This window comes from Nyctereutes procyonoides, unplaced genomic scaffold (genome assembly GCF_905146905.1).
Source record: "Nyctereutes procyonoides isolate TBG_1078 unplaced genomic scaffold, NYPRO_anot_genome, whole genome shotgun sequence".
NCBI classification, from domain to species: domain Eukaryota; kingdom Metazoa; phylum Chordata; class Mammalia; order Carnivora; family Canidae; genus Nyctereutes; species Nyctereutes procyonoides.
This window is the reverse complement of record NW_026575135.1, coordinates 71,598,329-71,620,195: the sequence shown is the minus strand read 5'-3', so window position 1 is coordinate 71,620,195 and position 21,867 is coordinate 71,598,329. Positions and strand designations below refer to the sequence as shown.

At 52.0% G+C, this 21,867-nt stretch overlaps 1 protein-coding gene across 2 annotated transcripts in view; it reads left to right on the top strand.

Annotated features, from left to right (window-relative positions):
* Nucleotides 1–21,867, top strand: part of TBC1D9B (TBC1 domain family member 9B) — a 42,045-nt gene that overhangs the window by 5,503 nt on the left and 14,675 nt on the right. For both annotated transcript variants that reach the window (XM_055301800.1, XM_055301799.1), the window contains exons 3-9: nt 2,135–2,253; nt 6,616–6,844; nt 7,778–8,036; nt 9,167–9,374; nt 12,010–12,222; nt 20,854–21,015; nt 21,330–21,480. In XM_055301800.1, the coding sequence (XP_055157775.1) occupies nt 2,135–2,253; nt 6,616–6,844; nt 7,778–8,036; nt 9,167–9,374; nt 12,010–12,222; nt 20,854–21,015; nt 21,330–21,480 (1,341 nt within the window). The remainder of the gene's footprint in view (nt 1–2,134; nt 2,254–6,615; nt 6,845–7,777; nt 8,037–9,166; nt 9,375–12,009; nt 12,223–20,853; nt 21,016–21,329; nt 21,481–21,867) is intronic.

Here is a 21,867-nt window from a genome sequence, read left to right as displayed (position 1 = left end):
AGCCTTAGTCCTTAGCTTTGGGCCACATGTGCTGAGCTGCTCCAGCTTCTGCCAGACCTCCCAACCCAGCCTGACCTCTGCTGGGCCCCATCCACCTCCCCTCAGCTCTATAAAACCAGACGAAGTCATGCCGAGACCTGCCTAGTGAATCCTGCCTCCTAAGCCTGCCACTGAAGGACTTTTGTGGTCAGCCCATCTCCATTCCTGTCCTCCTCTCAGCTCACACCTGGCCCTCCGCCAGACCAGACACTTGCAGGGCCTGAATTCCCAACCACACCTGTCCTGGACAGTGCGTGGTATCGCCCCACATCCACCTAACGTCCTCCTCTGTTGAGAACCTGCTCGGGTGTCTGCTCCTATGGAAAACCAGATTCCCCAGACCCAGGCATCTACCTTTTCTTCTTGCTCCTCTAGACTTGCCATGTCTTTACCAGCAGTTTGCAATGAAGGTTCATTGGCTGTCCCACTAGGCCGGCAGCTCCCAAAGAGGGTGAGGATAGGGTCTGCAGCCAGGCAGCCTGGGTTAGGATCATGGTTTGGTTACTTCCCAGCTGTGTGACACTGGGCGACTTACTTAACCTCTCTGTGCCTCAGCTTCCTCCTATGAAATGAAAAGAATGGTACTGCCTCCAAGGTTCTCTGAGAAGTAAATAAGATACTCCACGAAAAGGTCTGAAAACAGAAATAGCACTTGGTAATAATTAGCTGTTACATTTTTTATTCCCTGAACCTAATATAAAGGTGGCATAGTTTGTGTTTACTTAGTGCTAAATGTAGACTGACATCTAGCTAATCATTCTTTTAAATGCATGTATGTAAATATTGACAATCACAGTGCACACAGACCCACACAGGCAGTGTGGACAAGATTTCTTCTGTTTGAGGTTGCCAGGAGTACTTGTCAGAGGGGATGACACCCTTGAGTTGCATTACTTGCAGGTTTAACTTCCAAATTCAAATGTGGGTTCTTGGCAAAAAAGAGAGAGAAATCCCTTCTCCTACTAGCTAAGCGGTGGCCTCTGTATACCAGGGAAAGGAGGCCACATGAGAAGCCCAAAGAAAAGTGGAGAAAGAAAGACTTGTGTCTTTGCCTGGGCTCCCCTATGCCCAGTGTGCAGACATTCTCATGGGTCACAGCCTCCCAAGAGGCTGGGCCTTGTGGATACTCGCAGTCCACCCCACATCAGCTGGAAGCAGGCAGGGCCTTCCCCCTTCTCTGTTCATTCGTTCAGAAAACAGCTCTTGAGAGCAAACCCCCTGCCAGGCACAAGCAAAACCCCAGAGAGGCAGGGGAAGCCAAGCCACGCAGACGTCCCTCACCCCTTTGCTTCTCCTTCGGGCCGTTTCCCAGCTCCTTGAGGGGTGGGCAGAGAAAACAGCCACCCTGCACTTTGGGAATGGTGGTGCACTGCCTTCTCAAAGTTTTTCCGCTGCCTCTGGACCCCCCTCCCCGCCCCCCTGAGAAGCATAGGGACCACTTCCAGAGGAGGGGCAGACACCGGGGGTCCAGCCAAAAGCTGAAGAGGTCAGGCAGAGGTTCCCCCAGGAGGCAGGAGCAGGGCTGGGATGTGAGCAGAGATGGGGAACAGCGGCCTGCAGGCAAAGACCTGGGTGGGTGCATCTGGCTGCACAGAGAGCCAGAGCCTCTGGCGGGCCCAGCAGGAGACCAGCCAGCCTGGGGCCTGGAGCTTTCCAGGACACTCCAGCTGACGTCTGTGGACACCTGAATCCCCCGGAGTACTGCAGTCACTTATACCAAGTCTGCTGTGTCTGGTTTGTCTTCTCTTTATCCCAAAGGAAAACTGTTGTAACTCAGCAAACCCGCAGATCTCTAGACTATTTCTGGAAGGGCATGTGTGTAACTGGCATTAGGGAATGTGGAGGCTCTGTCTTCTGCATGACTCTCTGCGATTCTCCCTGAATTATTTTTCGTGCTCACTGGGACCATCCATGACTGTTGTTATAGATACATATATACATAAAGTTGGAGAAAGAAAAGAGGGAGCAGCCTAAAGATTGTAGTCCCTAGGGTATATACAGTACATCAGGCTACCTGTGCTAGCCTCTGAATTTATGTTAAGGCCTGCTGACTGTACTGACTTTCCTCCTCTTTACTCCACCAAACCTCCCCCAGGTTCTTCCCGCAAAGAGATCACGAAGCACTGGGAATGGCTGGAGAATAACTTACTCCAGACGCTGTCCATCTTTGACAACGAGGAAGATATCACCACCTTTGTCAAGGGCAAGATACATGTAAGGTTCCCCTTCTGCTTCCAGTGCCCACTCCCCGCTCAGGGATGGCGGTGTTCCCCTGTGTCATCTAGTTTACTCTTCAGACAGTGTGGTCTAGCCTCATCTCCTTTAACAGAGGTCAAAAGCATGTATATGCTCCCATACTCCTGGTCTCAAGAGGGGCATCTTGGGCAGCCCTGGTGGCGCAGCGGTTTAGCGCCGCCTACAGCCAAGGGCTTGATCCTGGAGACCCTGGATCGAGTCCCACGTCTGGCTCTCTGCGTGGAGCCTGCTTCTCCCTCTGCCTGTGTCTCTGCCTCTCTCTCTCTCTCTCTCTTTCTCTCTCTCTGCATGTCTATGAATGAATGAATAAATAAATAAATAAATAAATCTTTAAAAAAAAAAAAAAGAGGGGCATCTTAACTCCCTGCTGAGCGGGTCTCCGCTTCTGGCTACCCCTGGGGGAGATCTGATCAGCCTCAGCCAGGACTTCCTGCTCCCTGCAAAGAGCCTTAGAGCAGCAAATACACAGGCACACCACTCTGCTGGCCACTTCTCAGCTGACATAACAGGAAAAGGCTAGAAGTGATAGACTAGTTGGAGGAATGTTTTATTTAAATACGTTTGCGGAAAAAAAATAAAAATAATAAAAATAAAAACGTTTGCGGGCAGCCCCGGTGGCGCAGTGGTTTAGCACCACCTGCAGCCTGGGGTGTGATCCTGGAGACCTGGGATCGAGTCCCACATCAGACCTCCTGCATGGAGCCTGCTTCTCCCTCTGCCTGTGTCTCTGCCTCTCTCTCTCTCTCTCTCTCTCTCTGTGTGTGTGTGTGTGTGTGTGTCTCTATGAATAAATAAACAAAATCTTAAAAAAAAAAAAGTTTGCACCCTCTGACGAAATACTTCCTTCCCCTGGCATTCATTGTACAGTGTAGGCACACGTGCCGAGCAACATGTAGGCCTCAGGATGTTCCCTGCAGTGCTGTCAGCAAAAAGGCTGAAGAGAGCACCTTCAGTCTGAGAGCAGGAGGAGAAGCAGCCACAGTTTGATCCGCAGAGTGAGAGGGGTGCTACTTCCCAGCATGGCCTTTATCAACACTTCCTAAGTCCTCTGCCAGGGCCTTCACGTTCAGGGCACTTGTGAAGTCATACGCAGTATATGTAATGGTGTGTTTTATAGCTCTGAAAACTGCAGCCATGTGTCAAAACTGACCTCATAGTGATACTTTGCCTTCTCCTCTTCGTGGGGATAATTCACACCATAATGAGCATATACCTAGCACATACGCATGTGTGTCTTCTTTCTGTTTGCTAATTTTACCTTAGATTAGATTTCTTGGATGGCTCTTTTTGGCTCAGAGTTTAGTGGTGCAGGATTGCTTTGGGCAGGCCCCTGTGACTTCATTATGCCAGAACTTTCTAGACCTAGGCAGACGGCACCAAGAGATCCTCAGCTCCTCTCCAGATGTTTTGACGGTCTGAGCAGGACCTGGATTGCCTTTTCTAGCTCCACAAGAAAAGGCAAGGAGAGCAGAGGCAAGTCTCTACTCTCCCAGTGTGCAAGCTGGGCAATGATAGTAATAATAATAATGAAGCAACATTATTGAATGCTTCCTACATGCCAGACCAAACAAACTAATAAAACAGAACAAAAATTTCTCCATTGATGCTTGGGTTAAAGAAGAAATGTGCATTAGAAAAATACTTAGAACTGAATGGTCATCAGAATGCCACTACATATCTGCATTTGGGGGCTGCAGCCAAAGCCATATGCAGAAGGAAATTTGAAGCCTCAAATCTGATGATATGAGGAGAAAAAAGGGTGGAAATTAATGAGCTAAGCGTCTAATTCAGCAAGTTAGCATGTCTAACCCCAGAAATCAGGAAATCAAATGGAAATTATAAAAAGAGGAAGTTAACTCCAGAGAAAACAAGAGGACAATGCAGAAAGGCAACAGGGCCAGGAAACAATCTAAGATATAAACAAACCTGTGGCAAAGTGGCTATAGGACCGAAGTGGGAAGCCTCACATGAGCAGGGTTGGGAAAGAACTATGGGAAGCACCTATAAAAAAGCAGAGTTGGAAGGAAGGAAGGCAGGCAGGCAGGCTATAAACAGCTTTGAACCAATAAGAGTTTAGACAATCATCAAAATAGGATGTCTTTACTTCCATCACCACTGCAACAAGTTTTCATAAACTTAGTGGCCTTGCACAGGTTCATTACCTGGGAGTTCTGGAAGTCCCCAGCCCACAGTGGGTCTCACGGGCTGAACACCTTGGCGTGGGCAGGCTGTGCTCCTTCTGGAGGCTTGGCGGGGAGGACCTGTTTCCTCACCGTTTCCAGCTTTTAGGGGCCCCTTGTCTTCCTCACTCCTGGGCCCCTTCCTTCATCCTTCATCTTTAGTGCTAGCAGCATGGTATCTTCACATCACGCCATCAGTCTCCCCATTCCTGTCCTCTCATTCCCTTTGTGGTTCTGACCCTCTTGTCTCCTCTTTACAAGGACCCTTGTGATTATATATTGGGCTCAGCCGAATAATCCTGGACCCTCTTCCCGGGTCAGAATCCATACTCTATCCCATCTGCAGAGTGCCTTTTGTCATGTGAGGTAACATATTCCCAGGTTCTGAGGTTTGGGATTTGGACATCTTTGCGGGTGGGGGGCTCTTATTTGGCCTACCACAAAATATAACTCAAACCGGAACTCAGGAAGAGATAAGAAACCTGAATATGCCTCAAACTATTAAATGGGATTTGTCATTTAAAATCTGCCCGGTAATTTTTATGGTCCTGTTCTGTGGGCCAACAAACCAAATCTCAACCCTGTGAGCCAGGCCAGCCCCTTCCCATTGCTAGGGACCATTCCTCCTGCAGCACTGTCATAAAGGGCAGGGCATTGGGAAGGGGGACCCCAAGAGAATGCAGAGGGAGATGCAGAGCAGATGTCAGCTCCTCTCCTCCCGGCTTGGGGCTCCCCAGGGTTCAGCTGCAGGGAGCAGGGAAAGGAGGCTTCTGGCTGAGACCCAGGAAGGGGACTGGTAGGGCACGGCATGGGTGATGGCTTCCCAGTGGGTGGAGCTGAGGGCAGCAGAAGACAAAGATGTGGCCTTAGTATTGAGGCAGGCACATTGCCAGAGCCTTTTTCCCAGATGGGAGAGCTGCTTCCTACAGGAACATTTGGGAGGCACAAGGGGCAGCTTGAGAGAAAGATGTTGACGTCTCAGCTACAGCATCAGAGCACACCCTACCTCTGGTCCTTATCCAGGCTCCTGGCTGTCCTCCCTGCCCCTGGATGGAGCTCCCTTCAATGGGAGCAGTAGGCCAGGCCCCAAATGCTAGTCTTGAAGTACCTTAGTTTATTGAATCATCCTCCTGGATAAATGCATGTTTAGAGCCAAGGGTGCTAAGAACCTCTTTTACCCAAAGAGCTGGGGCAGCTCTGTGGCCCAGGGTGATGTCTCTGGGCATCCTGAGCCTAGTGAAGACGCTGGAGAACACAGCATGGACATGCCCTAGGCTGGGAGGGGCTGCAGCTGGTGTGAGAGCCTTGAGCTAGGAGGGGCTACAACTGGTGGGTGCACCTGAGCTGGGAGGGGCCTGCAGCTGGGAGGGGCTGTAGCTGGTGGGTGCACCCTGAGCTAGGAGTGACTGCAGTTGGTGGGAGAGCTCTGAACTGGGAGGGGCCTGCAGCTGGAAGGGCTGCAGCTGGGAGGGGCTGCAGCTGATGGGAGGGCCCTGAGCTGGGAGGGGCTGCAGCTGGTGGGAGGGCCCTGAACTGGGAAGGGCTACAGCTGGGAGGGGCTACAGTTGGTTGGGGCTGAGCTGGGCAGGGCTGCAGCTGGGAGGGGCCGCAGCTGGTGGGAGGGTAGGCTCAAGAAGCTGGAGCCCCCTGGTATATTGAGGTGAGGGGGATTCCAATTTAAACGTCTTTGTCATGAGAAAAGCACTGCACAAAACATTGCCACAGCTGGAAGCCGTTTGGGTAGAGAAAAAGGGAAAGAGAAAACCATGTGTTTCCTTAAAGGTCCATCAGTGTCTCCTTGCCTGGGGGAAACCAGCAGTGGCTACAGTGTGCAAGAGGGAGATTCTTACTGAACACTTTCTACTCTATGATTTTTGTTTACCACGTTTTTTATATTTTCCAGAAATTTTGCATGGAAGTAAATGTTTATTTTGAAAGTCACTACTTCCAGCCAGCCATGCTTGAAGTATTGTTCGTTCAGGGAGTTGAGGGAACCTGCCTGGCATCTGTCCAACCGTGTGCCTCAGCTTCCCAGCTGGTCCTCCCATGCTGCCGGCCCCAGGGCCAGCACCCAGGAGTCCTGGGTTGAACACCGGGGCCCTCCAGGCCTGCCAGGAATCAGTCCCCTATCCTCCTACAGGGCATCATCGCAGAAGAGAACAAGAACCTGCAGCCCCAGGGAGATGAGGACCCGGGGAAATTCAAGGAGGCCGAGCTGAAGATGCGGAAGCAATTCGGGATGCCTGACGGGGAGAAGCTGGTCAACTACTATTCCTGCAGCTATTGGAAGGGCCGCGTGCCCCGGCAGGGCTGGCTCTACCTGACCGTCAACCACCTGTGCTTCTACTCTTTCCTGCTGGGGAAGGAAGGTGAGTGGCCCCCAGGGCCCCCAGCTGGTCTTGTCATCCTGTACCCACCCCTCAGGACACTCACCACCTCTCCATACCACCAGAGTTCTTGAGTGGCTTCTTTCCTTGTGGCCCCCAGATATTCTGTCCCCACACACCCATTGGAAGGTCTCCCCGAAACCCAGGGCACCTCAGCAGTTGGGGCAAGGTGGCCCAGACTTGAGCCAGGCTCATACCTGGCTCTCAGGGGGCCCTGGCCCACCTGTATCCTCCAACATGATTCTTCACAGAGTGATAGCTTCTTTCCTTTAAATCGAATATTCTGGGGGACACATGCCATCTCTGAGTGGCTCTAGGCCATGTGGTGCCCTGGAGCTGCAGATCTCTCCCTGTGGGAAGCCCTAGCCTCTGGTCACAAGGCAGATGCCCCAGTGGCAGCCAGCACCCTCTGCTGCTGCACCACCCCCAGAAAGAGCTCCCAGGGCTTTGGCGCTTCTGAGCATAGCAAGCCCTTGTCCTGCTTAGCAGGCATCTGCCACGCCCTTCCCCCAGCCCTGCCCCCACCCTGGCACCTCCTCACCAGGCAGGAGCTGTGTGCTCTCTTCCCACATCCATGTAGTCCCACTTGGGGGCCCCTTGGGGCCAGGGTCTCGGCTAGCTCATCTCCCCACATTTATTCTTGTCTCCCCTCAGCCATTTGTGGGGTTAATATTCACCCAAGATATTCTCAAGGCAGGGTAGAGTGCTGGGTTGGCCTGGGGTGCAGTGGAGACCCCCACAGCCCAGGCCCTCCTCATGGGGTACATGTCCCAGCACAGCCAGGCTCAGGCATGAGGGACGTACAGTCAGTGACACCTGCAGGGAGCGGCTCTCCCAGTGGGTTTTGGGTGCATGTGCTGTCCAGCCCTCTGGCCCATTCGACCCACTGCTGTGTATGTCCCTGCTGGCATCCAGTGAGCCTGGTGGTGCAGTGGGTGGATGTCACGAGGCTGGAGAAGAATGCCACGCTGCTCTTCCCTGAGAGCATCCGTGTGGACACCCGGGACCAGGAGCTCTTCTTCTCCATGTTCCTCAACATCGGCGAGACCTTCAAGCTCATGGAGCAGCTGGCCAACCTGGCCATGCGGCAGCTGCTGGACAGTGAGGGCTTCCTGGAGGACAAGGTGCTGCCCCGGCCTGCTCGGCCACACAGGAACATCTCGGCTCTGAAGCGGTGCGCAGCCCCCTGGGGTGGGAGGGACCTGCCTTCCTTGCCCTTCACGGGTTCCCCACAGGAAGAAAGCCCGGGAAAGGGCTGGTTGCAGATAGTTACAGGAGGGGAGCAAGAGATCTGCAGGGGTACCATCCAGAAATACCTCCTGCTGCCTGTAGAGAATCCTTTCTCAGAGCCCGGTGAGGCAGAGTGCTCCTGTGCTGGGGACTGGTGCTCAGTAATGGTGGCCAGCATTTGTTTGTGTTCCTCGGAGCAATTCCATGTTCCTTGATGGTAGCTTTGAAGGAAACCCGCAAGGCTGGCTGGGAGCTCAGAAGTTCCTGGATTCATACCTGTATCCTGAGACCTCATCTCCACCAGGCTGTTCCCTGGGTTGCACCCAGAGACCATGGCCTGGGCACAGATCCTAGGGTGCACCTTCAGGACCAGGGCACCGTTCAAGGGTTTCATGCTCCCTATGTGAGTGACAGGGTCCTTTTGGAACCTTCCAGAAAGGAAACGGGCCAAAGTCAAGACTTGACACTGTCCATCAGGGTGTGCCCGCCAGGCCCTGCTCAGGCTGACCGTAACAGCCCCATGGGGCTGGGGTCAGAGATCTTTACACAGAAAGAGCCAGTAAGGGGACAAGGAGCAGGGTGTCAGGGGGCCGCCTCACATAGTCATCAGGCGAGTGTGCCTTTGTATTCATCAACAGCAGCACCGTGTATTTTAGTTCAGGAGGCCCTCATCTGGTGTCTAGCCAGGGCTGGGTCTTTCCTGGAGGAAGCAGCAGTCTCTGGGCAGAGGCGTGCAAGGCAGGTGTGGGAGATGTCTTGGCACTGGGGCACTATCTGCCCTCCGCACCAAGTTAGCGATGCGTCAAACCCTGTCAAGCCTCCGGGTGTCCTCAGGGCTCAAGGGCATGCTGTTTGGTGACCGCTCCTCTGCTGGTCATACAGATATCTCTCAGGATACCTGGCCATCTGCTGTGTGTGTTTTATTGAACACTCAGATCCCTGGGCATGCCTTACTTATGGGAGGACCCCCAAAGAGTCCAATTCCACATGGAAACCAAGGCTCTGTGGCCCCTTGCAGGCACGCTGGCCCTAACTCTTGTCCCCGTTCCTCCCACCCATACCTTGGTTTCCCAGAGACCTGGATGCCCGAGCGAAGAATGAGTGCTACCGGGCCACATTCCGCCTGCCCAGGGATGAGCGCCTGGACGGCCACACAGGCTGTACCCTGTGGACCCCGTTCAACAAGCTGCACATCCCTGGCCAGATGTTCATCTCCAGCAACTATATCTGCTTCGCCAGCAAAGAGGAGGACGCCTGCCACCTCATCATACCCCTGCGGGAGGTGAGTCCTGAGGCCCCACACCAGCTCTGCCTGACTCATCTGTGGGGGCACGTGGTGGGAGTCGCCAGCCCCAGCAGCCCCACAGCATTTGATGGTGGGTACATGGAGGGCACAGTGTGAGTCAGCAGCTTCTCTGACCACCTGCCTTGTGCCAGGCCCCTCCAAGCATAGGACTAGCTGGATGCTTCCTCAGGGGTCATCTCACCTGGTGGGAGGACAGGGTGGGGTTGGACATGCCAGGACAGCTTACACTGGGATGTAAGGTCATGTCATGAAATTTGTCTGCCTCTCCAGTCAGATCCCAGAGGCCTCCTGTGGGGGAGTGTCCCTGAGTCCTGGCTTCCTGGCCCTTCGGGTGGACTTTAGCAAAGTTCTTTGCTTCAACTTGGCTTGGAGGACTTTGACCCCTGACCAGCCCCACTATGTCACTCTCGGAGGCCACTTCACTGTTCCTCTCCTGACCCTTGCCTTGGCTGTGATTCAGGCTCCAGCAGGGCCTCTGGAAGTCCACTCTCACCTGTCAGGGATGGGGACAGCTCTCACCTGTCAAAGGTATTTTTTTCTCAGGTTTCTTAGGCTTCCACAGTGAGCCTAATGGAAGCAAGGCCATTTGTCCTATCCTGCAGTGAAGGGTGTGGAGAGCGTGAGAGATGGAAAGCACTAACCAACACCCCACCCCACCGCCGCCACTGCCCCCACCACCAGGGTCAGAGCAGGCCCCCGCGCCTACTTTTTCTAGTGGCATAGCAGGGAAGACTGACTGTTTGACTCTGTGAAGCAAAGTGAGGTTCTTAAGTTAGAACCTAAATCACAGTATCTTGATTTATATTAACAACCTAGAGTAGCGAGACCTCCCTACATTCACAAAGCCATCCAGTTGTAGCTACAGCTGTGAGGGGGGTTCTGTGTGCTGCCTCATTTCCCCAAGTGAAGTCAGAGGCAAAGGACTTGAAAGAGCCACAGCTCCAGAAGCTCCAGGCTGAGGGCTCAGGTAACCCCTGTTCGTGTTGGATTCTGAGTTTGTCCTGGGGGAGGGTGCAGAGGTCTCCGTAGGCCTCAGCTCTTTCTCCTGACGATCCTGACGTTTCTGATGGCAGACAGCTCTGGCTGAGGTGGGGAGCAGGACTGTCTCGGGCTCCAGGCATGGGACTGACTCAGCAGCTGGTCAGGACAGAGGTGCTGACCTGGCACCAACTATCCTTAGTGTGCCTGCCAGGGGTCTTCATAGGGCATCCCCCAAAGAGCAAGCTGCATGCCCACCTCCAATGGGCTCTTGACTTTACTTCCCCGAACGCGCTTTTCTTATTGCCGCCTCGGGAAGCAGCATTCCTTCTGTCTGTCTGCTCTGCTGAAAAGCAGGATCTGGCCTTGATCCTGACCTGGCCTTGTTCCCACATTCCAACTGTAGCATGGCTCTTTCTCTCCACGGCGCTACCACACTGCAAAAAGTGCCACCTACATCTAAGCCCTATAGGCCCCTCCCCCCATGGCAGCCAGTGGACCTCAGAATGCCCATCAGTGTAGTCAGTGCCCCACCCGGACTCCTCCACCATTGGGGATGAGAAGAAGCTCCAACTGCCTGCCGTGACCTTCAGGGAACCGCTCTCCCCTTCTTAGATCTTAACTCATGTACATGCAGGTGTGTACACACAAGTGTGCACACACACACACATGCTCATGTGCATCTGCACACACACATATACACTAATCCACATATACATATACACACACCACACACTCACACGTCTGTGCACACACCACACACACGCTCACATGCATCTGCAAACACATGTACACTCATCCACATACACATACCACACACATGCTCGCGTGCATCTACGCACAGAGACATGCATACACATGCATACACGTACCAGCCATGTGTGAGCTTGCATACACACACACACACACACACACCATAACATATATATACTTGCCCCAGCTTCTCTACCCTTTCCTCTTGTGTCAGGCCAATCCCGTCCCCCCTCAGGGTGCTTGCTGGGAACCCTGCCCTGACCCCTGCCTCAGCTGCTGGCCTGACCATACCAGGTCTCAGCTCCAGTAGCTGGCCTCCCTGGAAGTGCCATCAGAATAAACAGCCTGGAGCCCTCCTAGCTCCCCCTGTGGTCACTGCTGACTGTCCCTCCTGCTCAGGGCCGCAGGCTCTGTAAGAGGTGTCCCTTGAGAGCCCATTCTGCACCAACCACACCGATGCCACTGTCCACACACCTCGGGTCAGAGCCAGGCCCAGGAGGCACCTTGTTGGCAAGTGCTATGGGAGCCAGTGCTTAGGACAGCATGCGGCAGGGCTGCTCACCATGCTTTAGATGGTAGAGTAACTGATCGTCTCAAGGCAGCCAAATGCAGCAGCTGATGGAGTACTGGCATTCTTCATCCTCATGGTGGTCGTGCTCACTGCCCTGTCAGCAGGGCGAAACGAGGCTCACTCAGGCACATACCATGCTCAGAGCTCCACAGCAACACACAGTAGGTCAACACAGGAGCACAGCAGGGCCCAGCACCTTCCCCCCGGCCAGGGGAGAGCCATGTGAGCTCACTGGGCCCTCCCAGGCACAGAACCAGTCAGCTTTCCATCACCAGATGCTGATGCCCAGTGCTTCATTTACCTTCCCAGGTGACCATTGTTGAGAAAGCTGACAGCTCCAGTGTCCTGCCCAGCCCTCTGTCCATCAGCACCAAGAGCAAAATGACTTTCCTGTTCGCCAACCTGAAGGACCGTGATTTCTTAGTGCAGAGGATCTCTGACTTCCTCCAGAAAATGCCATCCAAGCAGCCAGGTGGCCACGGAGGGGGAAGGAAAGCCAGCACTGCGGACCCGGCCCCAGAGGTGAGAGAGCAGTGGGGTGGTGGCAGCAGTCAGGGCCAGGAGAAAAGCCCAGGCGGCTCTCAGCCTTGACGCAGGAGCCTGACCTCAGGGTGCCTGCTGTAGGCCTCAGGTGGGAGTTCCCCTCCAGGGTGCAGGACGAGAGCCTCTCGTAGCCTGACTTGGGTGTCCCAGCCACACATGTGCTACCTGAGCTCACAGGCCCTTCTGCACCCCACCACACCTCCCCAGTATAACCCCCCTGCCTCGAGCCCCATTCCATTTAAGAAACTTTCTCTGACTGGACCAGACAGCCTCATCTGGTCTGTCCAGATTGGGTTTACTTATTGGTATTTCTCTGGTCGATCTTTAATCTTCCAGGGATTTTTACAGGGAAAAACTTCCTCTTTTTTTTTAAGTTTTGCGCTTTTTTTTTTTTTTTTTTTTTTGTGGAGGAGGGGAAGATTTCCTTTTTTTTTTTTTTTTTTTTTTTTTTTTTTTTTTTTTTTTAATTTTATTTATGATAGTCACACAGAGAGAGAGAGAGGCAGAGACACAGGCAGAGGGAGAAGCAGGCTCCATGCACCGGGAGCCTGACGTGGGATTCGATCCCGGGCCTCCAGGATCGCGCCCTGGGCCAAAGGCAGGCGCCAAACCGCTGCGCCACCCAGGGATCCCCAAGATTTCCTTTTTAAAGACTTAACTTCAGTATCATCATTACACCAACAAAATTGACAGTAATTCCTTAATATCAAATACAGTTGACCTTTGAACAATGCAAGGGTTAGGGCGCTGACACTGCACATAGTCAAAAATCCTTGTAGAACTTTTGACTCCTCCAAAACTTAACTACTAATAGCCTCCTGTGGGTTGGAAGCCTTATTGATAAGCATAAACAGTTGACTAATGTATATATGTTACATGTACCATATACCACATTCTTACAATAACATAAGAGAAAATGTCATTAAGAAGATCATGAGAAAAGGGAAATATATTTACTGTATTTATCCTAAAGAGTTGTGTGTAGTGAGCCTGCACACTCAGAACCTGTGTTGCTCAGTGGTCAACTGTACGTGGATTCACATCTCCCCAAATGCAGACATACATTTTACCATTTGCGTGTTGACACTGACGTACACATTGATATCTCCTAAATTCCTTTTTATCTGTAAATGTCTGCTCCATCTCTCTTCTTGCAGTATTTTGCTGAAGGCACTGGGTCATTTGTGCTGTAGAGTATCTCACAGGCTGGTAGCCTTATAGCATCCCTCTGGAGGCTTTTACTCTGTTCCTCTGTCCCCTGTCTCCTGTAAGCTGGTAGGTAAAGAGGGAGACCCAGGTCAGAGTCACGTTCAGTTGTTTGTATGTTTAGGGGGCAGGTCTACCTGGAGGCAGGATTGAGGAGCTAGGTTAACACCAGGAGCCATAGTCAACACCCAGTCATCTTGTCATGTGTTGTTACTGGTCGCTGTGTAGATCCGGTAATTCATCAGGGATTGCAAGGCGGTGGCACTCTACTGCTGTCATTCCTTCTGTTTGTGAGACAGGATACATCCCTAGAAAGAAACCCCCCCTGGACAGCCCCGGTGGCTCAGCGGTTTAGCACCATCTTCAGCCCAGGGCCTGATCCTGGAGACCCGGGATCGAGTCCCACGTCGGGCTCCCTGTATGGAGCCTGCTTCTACCTCTGCCTGTGTCTCTGCCTCTCTCTCTCTGTGTGTGTCTCTCATGAATAAATAAATTAAATCTTAAAAACAAAACAAAAAAAAAAAAACCCGTCCTTCGTCTACCTGAGGAACAGTTCACATAGGAAAGGCAGAGGAAATCTTTAATCCCTGCTTCTATTCACCAGTTGTTAAAACAATGAGCTGGATTTCTCCAGATGTGATCGAGTCATTTGTTATGCTTATTTCGTAGTATAATTATGAATTCACAGATTTTGGCAGCTTGATATGTTTCAGTCCATGGCAGTCATTACCTTCATCCATCCTGTCTAGAGGGAGCCTATTGAGGTAGGCACTTGAGTCCTTTTGACACAACCCTGGCCATATTTGATCACTTCCTGGTATGACAAGAATCTGAGTTTGTGAAAACTCTCCATGATTAGAAGAGTCCATATAAAAATCCAGTATCTGGCTTCTCTGGAAAAAGCAGCAGCCCTGGCATTATAGGGCCCACATTCCCATTGGGTGACCTTGGAGCCTGGTGGTGGCACATGCCCTCCAGCTCCCCAGAGCCCTGCCTGGTCTGGCCCACAGAGGCCTTTCTATTTTCCACCCCCACAATTGATGCTCAGTAAGTTATTAAGTAGGTAAGGAATGGATGGGAAGGAACCAGACAGGATCTATTCATTGGAGACATTTAAAAAGGTTTCTTAGAGGAAGTTGGGCTTGATCTGGATTTCAGGAGAGAGTGAGGTTGGGTTGCATGAAAAGGGATATAAGCAAGAATTTTGAGCTGCCCTTATGAGGCTCAACACCACAAATGACAGGGCCTGCCAGGCCAGAGTAAGCACAGACCCCGGGCCCCTTCTAAATGTTCACTGTTCACCCAACATGGTTTTTGAGTTTTGTTTTGTTTTTTAAAAGATTTTTTAAATTAATTAACTTATTTATTTAGAAGGAGCCAAAGTGTGAGCAGGGTGTGGAGCAGAGAGAGAGGGACAAACAAACTCCCCACTGAGCAGGGAGCCCAAGGCAGGGCTTGATCTCACAATCCTGAGATCATGACCTGAGCCAAAACCAGGAATCTGATGCTTAACCGACTGAGCCACCCATGCACCCCCACCCCCACCCACAACATTTTTTTATTGCCTTTCCATTAGATTCCAGGTGTTATCCCAGGCCCTGGGAATAGAGCAGTGAACAGATTAGACAGAATTTATATTCTAGTGAGAGAGCCAGACAATAAGCAAACATCTGAGATATGGCAGGTGGTCATAAGATCTATGGATAAAAGTAAATCAGGATAAGGGAACCAGGGGATAGGAGGGGCTCTGATCCTGTGGCATTTAAGCAGAAGCTTGAAACAAGTAAGGAGACTTCTTGGCTTGACTTCATGGCCATGAAGTATCTGGGCAAAGGGTGTTGGAAGTACAAGGAATAGCAGGTGCAAAGGTCCAGAGGTAGGATTAGGCTTCACAGAGGCTACAAAGGCAAGTGAAGACCAAGGTAGAAGATGAGGTTAGAGAGGAAGCCTGGAAGCCTTGTAAGCACTTTAGCTTTGACTCTGAGTGAGATGAGAAGCCATTCGAGAGTTCTGAACAGAGGATCTGCACGTTTTAATAGAATTACTCTGGCTGCTCAGTACAGAAGCCAGACGAAGCTATCGAGCACTTGAAAATGTGGCTATGCCAAACTGAAATGTGCCATAAACTCTGCACCAGAGGTTGAAGATTTACTATGAAAAAAGAGAATGTAAAAGATCTCAATAACTTTGAAATAATCATACATTGGCTATATTGGATTAAATAAAATTTGTTGTTAAGACTAATCTCACCAATTTTTCTCACTTTTTTTTTAAAGATTTCATTTATTTATTCATGAGAGACACACAGAGAGAGAGGCAGAGACACAGGCAGAGGGAGAAGCAGGCTTCTTGCAAGGAGCATGATGTGGGACTTGATCCCAGGACCCCAGGATCATGCCCTGAGCCAAAGGCAGACGCTCAACCACTGAGCCACCAGGAGTCGCTCTCTCACGCCTTTTTTTTTTTTTTTTCTCTTCTCGCTCACGTTTTTAACGTGGCTGCTAGAACATGTTAAATTCCAAATGCTCCTCTCATTCTGTTTCTCTTAGACAGTGCTGGACTAGAGAGCTGCAAGAGTAGAGGCAGACAGGAGTTAGAAGGCTGGAAAAATAATCAGGACATGGAACAATAGAGCCTTCCTTGGTTGAGGATAGGAGGAGTGGAACTCGTGAGAAGTGCATTTTTTAAAAAATTGTGGTGAAAGGCATATAACCTAAAATTCACCATCTTAGCCATTTTGAAGTGTACTGCTCAGTGGCACGAAGTCCATGCACATGTTTTGCAACCATCACCACCCATCCCCAGAACTCTTCCCATCTTGCAGAACTGAAATGCCAACTCCCCATACCCCTCCTCACTGCCCCTGAGAACCACCACTCCTCTTTCTGTTTCTATGAATCTGACTGCTCTCGGGGCCTCATAGAAGAGGAATTATAGGGTATTTGTCCTTTTGTGATTTTATTAGTGTAATGTCCTCAAGGTTCGTTCTCTTGGTAACATGTGTCAGGATTTCCTTCCTTTTTAAGGCTGAATAATACCGCATTGTATGTATATACCATATTTGTTTATCGGTTCACCTTTTTTTTTTTTTTTAAGAGAGAGAGTGCTAGTGAGGGCAGAAGGAGAGAGAGAGAAAGGGAGATGGAGCCCAGCGCAGGATTCAGTCTCACAGCCCTGAGATCATGACCTGAGCCAAGGAATTGGCCAGAAACCACCACAGAATACCTCCCACACCCCCAAGAGAGACTGCCCACTGAACAAAGGCCTTAGCAAGTGATGTTGAGGTACAACCAGTGACTTGGGGAGATTTCTCAGGCTCTACTTATGTTGTGTTGAGCAAACACAACATAACCACAGGAATTCACGAATAGGTGAAGGAATATCAGATGATCTAGGGCGGCCCACTCCCCTGAGGATCTGAAACACCCACTACAACCCCAAAAGGAAAGAGCCCTCCCTCCCTGAGGAAAATAAGACTTAGGACTGAACAGGGCAGGAACCCCGACGGGGCCTGGGGTGGGTGTGGTAAACAAGACAGAAGCTTCAGACGCTAGAGGAGACAAATCAGTAAGTCCTGAGGGGAGGGAACTATACAGAGAGATACAGCAGAAGACAGAACCCACAAATGTTCAGTGCAGAAAGCTCCCCTGACCCACATCTCCCCAACACGTACATCATCCTCCTAAAGTACAGAAGAATTCACATCGTTCAAACATGAGCAACACAAGATTATGATCACACCCTATACAAAGGTATCATTGGGGGAAAAACGCAAACCAAGTGACCTTCCACACGTCAGAACAGTATCCCCCAAAGCAGATGAGAACTGTACCCTAATATTTCAAAATGATCTAAAAAGATTAGAGAAATTATAGGAACTACTAAAGAATTATATAAATAAAATTTTTTAGAAAACTCAAACTGGCGCCTGGGTGGCTCAGTCAGTTGAGCATCTGCCTTCAGCTCAGGTCATGATCTCAAGGTCCTGGGATCGAGCCCCACATTGGGCTCCCTGCTCAGTGGAGAGCCTGCCTTTCCTTCTTCTGCTCTTACCCTGGTCTGTGCTCTCTCTCACTCACTCTTTCTCTCAAATTAATAAATAAATAATCTTAAAAACAAAACTCAGAAACAAAGTGACCAGGCAACAGAAAAGAGAGTTGATAGGACTCAGTAAAGGTTTAGAAAAAACAATACACAAAAATTTCAGATTCTCTGAGGTACTCTGTTAAGCATCTGCCTTCGGCTCAGGTCATGATCTCAGGGTTCTGGAATCAAGTCCCACATCAGGCTCCTTGCATGGAGCCTGCTTCGCCCTCTGCCTGAGTCTCTGCCTCTCTCTGTGTCATAAATAAATGAATAAATGAATGAATGAATGAATGAATGAATGAATGAATAAATAAATAAATAAATAAATAAATAATATCTTTTAAAAAAGCCACACAAAACAAAAAGAGAAGACATAAAAAGCAGAATAAGCTCACCAATTGCCTCCTTAACTGAGAGTGAAAGTGTATCCCTGTATGTTGGCAGGAAAAACAGGCAGAGGGAGAGAAGGCTTACTCCCTAATTTCAGTATTGCCCAGGGGAGGGAATCCACAGGGTACTAGATATTAGGTTCGAGACTATATCTAGAACATAGAACTAGATATTAGAACACTTCCCGATAGACTGAGGAAAAAACTTGAGGAGAAAAGGATACATTGAGAATTTTGTATAAAGGTCAACCGAGAAGAACAGGGCTCACTTTTCAGTTGAACTTGAGCACCTATTCTCTAAAGCACACGGGTCCAAGGTGGATGTGTAACTCAGGGAGCAAGACGTGTGAGCGCTGCCCAGTGGCAGCAAGAGGTAGGCTTATAGGGACGGCATGGCTTGATCCTGATCCAGTCAATGGAGTGGGCAGTGGCCTGCCCAAGGAAGGTCCTGGAGGTGGAAGGGTGGGATTGGGGGCCAGAATGGAGGGATTGGGCCTGTCCTGCGAGGCCACAAATACAGGGAACCTGGCCAATTGTTGTGGCTGTGATGGGCCTCAGCTTGTTCCCCTGGCTCGCTCAAACAGGAGGCCAGAGGTCCTCTTCAGCAGGAAGTGAGGTGGGCAGGTGGTTTGGGAGGTTTGACATGAAAGAATGGGAGGTTCCTGCAAGAACCGAAGGAACTGGCCCTGGGAAGTGCAGGACCCCCAGGCAAGGTGGCCCATGAGCTCACTGTCTCAGATGCATGTCACCCAGGCCACATCCTAGAGTCCATATCCATCTCCAGCACTGACAGTTTGATTCTCTGAGGTGCTCTCAGGCCTCACAAGCCATTTGTGCTCACAAGTCCATTTGTGTCCTGGTCCCTTTTGGGGATCCTCAGGCAGGAAGCAGAATCTGTATATCGGTCTGGGCTGGGGTTGTACCCATGGATTGAGCAGTTTGTCATGAAAATTTATCATAGTGGACCCAAAATCCACTTCTGAAACACCCCCAGGGGCAGAGGGATGATGGATGGTGGATGGGACCTAGCAGAGCCCTCTTCCTTTTTTTCTTTCTTTTTCCCCATTTTATTAAAAACCGCATTTCTGGGGTGAGATTGACATATGCAGTATGCCATATATATTCAAAGAATACAGTTTGGAGGGTGTAACTTTTATTCCCTGTGAAACTATCACCACAGCCAAGAAAAGCGTTCTCTTACCAGGAACGCAGAGAAGGTGAGGTCCTGCAGGAAGCCATCCAGTGCCCCTGCCCCTTGGAGGATGGGACCAGGGCCTAGGGCAGGGAGGGCACAGGATCAGAGATGACAGGACCCAGACTGGAGCAACAGGCATAGCATAGCTTACTGGCCCATAGGCCAAGAAGTCCACGCAGTCGGCCTCCCATCATCCCCACCAGACTGGGCTTCTTGCCGAGGGGGCACTGTCCCAGGAGGTGTGTGGTACCGGGGTGCTGGTGGCAGCCTCTGCATCCTCCTTGGCTCATTCCAGCATTCCCTGCAGAGTCACCCCTGCATTTCCTTGGTGGCAACTGGGTGACATAGTACATCCAACCCCTCCCTAACCCCAGGGGTAGGAAAAGCTAATCAGACCAGGGCTGTCATCCTGTTTCTCAGTGGAGCTCCTAGAGTGTGAGGCCAAGAGCAGAGAGAATTGTGCCCCCACAGAAAAATAGGGAGTGCTGGCAGAAGGGGAAGTGGATTCTGGGGAGCCAGTGACTGGCGTCCACCTGAGAGCAGTGCTGTTCCTGCTGGTGGGTACTCGAGGAGGGAGCTGAGGGGGGAACAGACAGAATGGGGGCCTGCTCTGTACCCCCTGCCAACCTTGGGTCAGAGGACAGGGTAAGCTCACCTGGAAATCACAGAGACAGGCGAAAAGCAGGGGGCAGATGTCAGGTGTCACCCACGCTGTGCCTGAATGTCCACAGCCACCCTGCCAGTGCTTCCCTGAAGAGATGGGTTTGCTAGGGGGAGGGGTTTCAGAAAACCAGGGGAAGAGCCCTGAAAGCCAGGGCTGCCCTGCAGACCCTCGTCTCTGATTCCTCCCTTCCCTTCTGCCAGCCCCATATTGTCCCCCTACCCCGGCACGTTCCCAGAACCATTCTGGGACCCATTTCTCTTGGCTTTTGGCCATCCGTGTGGTGGGAAAGCAGGTGCCTAGACTGCTACCCTGGGTCGGGGGAGGTAGCCCATGGCAGGGCTGGTCTATAGGCGGGGACCCCTCCTCACACACTCAGTTCTGGCTGGAGGCCACACCACACTGTCAAGGAGCATCCAGCGTTGAACTGACATGAGTGTCCAGAGCCAAGAGGTCATGAGGCCACGACAGGGTACACCACATACCAGACATGTGGACCAGAGGAAGACAGAAACTTGGGGAGCTTTCGGGGCAACAGCGGCCGTCTGAGAGCTCCTTCCTTGAAGGGCCCTTGAGGGCACTGTGGTCAGGTTGCCTGGGGGAGAGAGGACAGGAGAGGGCTCCTTCCCTGGCCCGGCAGTCATCAGGGCTCCCGCAGGATGCAGATTACCTCAGGATTCTGTCCATCTGGAAAGGCCAGGGCAGGCCAGGCCATCAGGCTCCAGTGTTGCCTGCCTCTGCTCCACTCTGGGGCTCTGCACTTGGGCTCTGCGGGGCCTGCTGCTCTTTCCTGAGAGTCCCTTCCTGAGCCACAGCCTCCTGTGCCTGGGGAGCTGTTGGCACCACCAGGCGGACCCAGGGTCTCCTGGCCCTGACATCACTGAGGGAGGACCTGGCAGCATGGGCCTCTGGTCCCATCCCCAAGAGACCAGCCAGTCTGAGCGGGTTGGTGAAGGGAAGAACGTGTTAAGTGGCCAGCCGGCCAGAGAGGAAGTAGGGGGACTGGGCCAGACCTGATACCTCCATGCCGGTTCACTCACTGGGTACATTCCCTTCTGTGTCGTATTTTTCAGCCCTCCCTGGCACCTCCAGAGACGTCAGATCAGCTTGCCAGCCCCATCACACCCCTCGGCAGCCGCCAAAGCTCCAGCATACAGGAGGCACCAACTGCCTCCCAGGGTCTGCTTAAACTCTTCCAGGGGAACTCACCCATGGAGGACCTGGGGGCCAGGGGGGTAAGCCCAGAGCACGGACCCCATCAGCACACCAAGGCCTGGGAGGAGGCCAGGGCCAGCCTGTGGCTCCCTGCCCACACACCACCTCAGGTCTTCAGGCCTGCAAAGGGCAGTGTCCAAGGACAGGGGCATCCTGCATGATCTGCTCAGCAGGACCAGTCACCCCAGGCTCCTGGCCTCTGCTCGGGTGCTCGTTTCTCTGATGCCTTGGGGGCGGTGCCCTGCTCCGCCCAGCCTGGGCCCCTGTAAACGTGCAGTGTAGATGGAGGTGGGCCCCGGCACACATTCCCAGACCCTGCTTGCTTCTCCCCCAGGCCAAGGAGAAGATGAAAGAAGAGTCGTGGAACATTCACTTCTTTGAGTATGGACGTGGTGTGTGCATGTACCGCACAGCCAAAACACGGGAGCTGGTGCTGAAAGGCATCCCCGAGAGCCTCCGCGGGGAGCTGTGGCTTCTCTTCTCTGGTGAGTTGCCCGGGCTTTGGCCCAGCACCCCAGGGCCTCTGTGTGAGAACTCCACTGACCCCAGGCTGGCCTGGAGCTGCCAGCCTTTTACAAGGCCAGAATGGGGCCTTCAGCTGTGAGGGGCCCATGCCAGGGTGGGCCACTGTCCTGGGGTGCAGACCTCAAGGGCAGGGCTCTATCACCCAGATGGTACCTTCCCAGTTGCAATGGGTGGAAAGAAGGGGCCCCCAAGGGATCCTTTCCTCGGGACAGGCTCTGACAACATGCATGCCCTTGGCCATGTGGACAGTTTCACAAGAAAGCCCTTCAAACTTTGGTGGGTGACCCCTTCCAGGAGCAGTCACCAAGGAACCTTTGCCTCACACCTCCTCCTAGACCTGAGGGTCC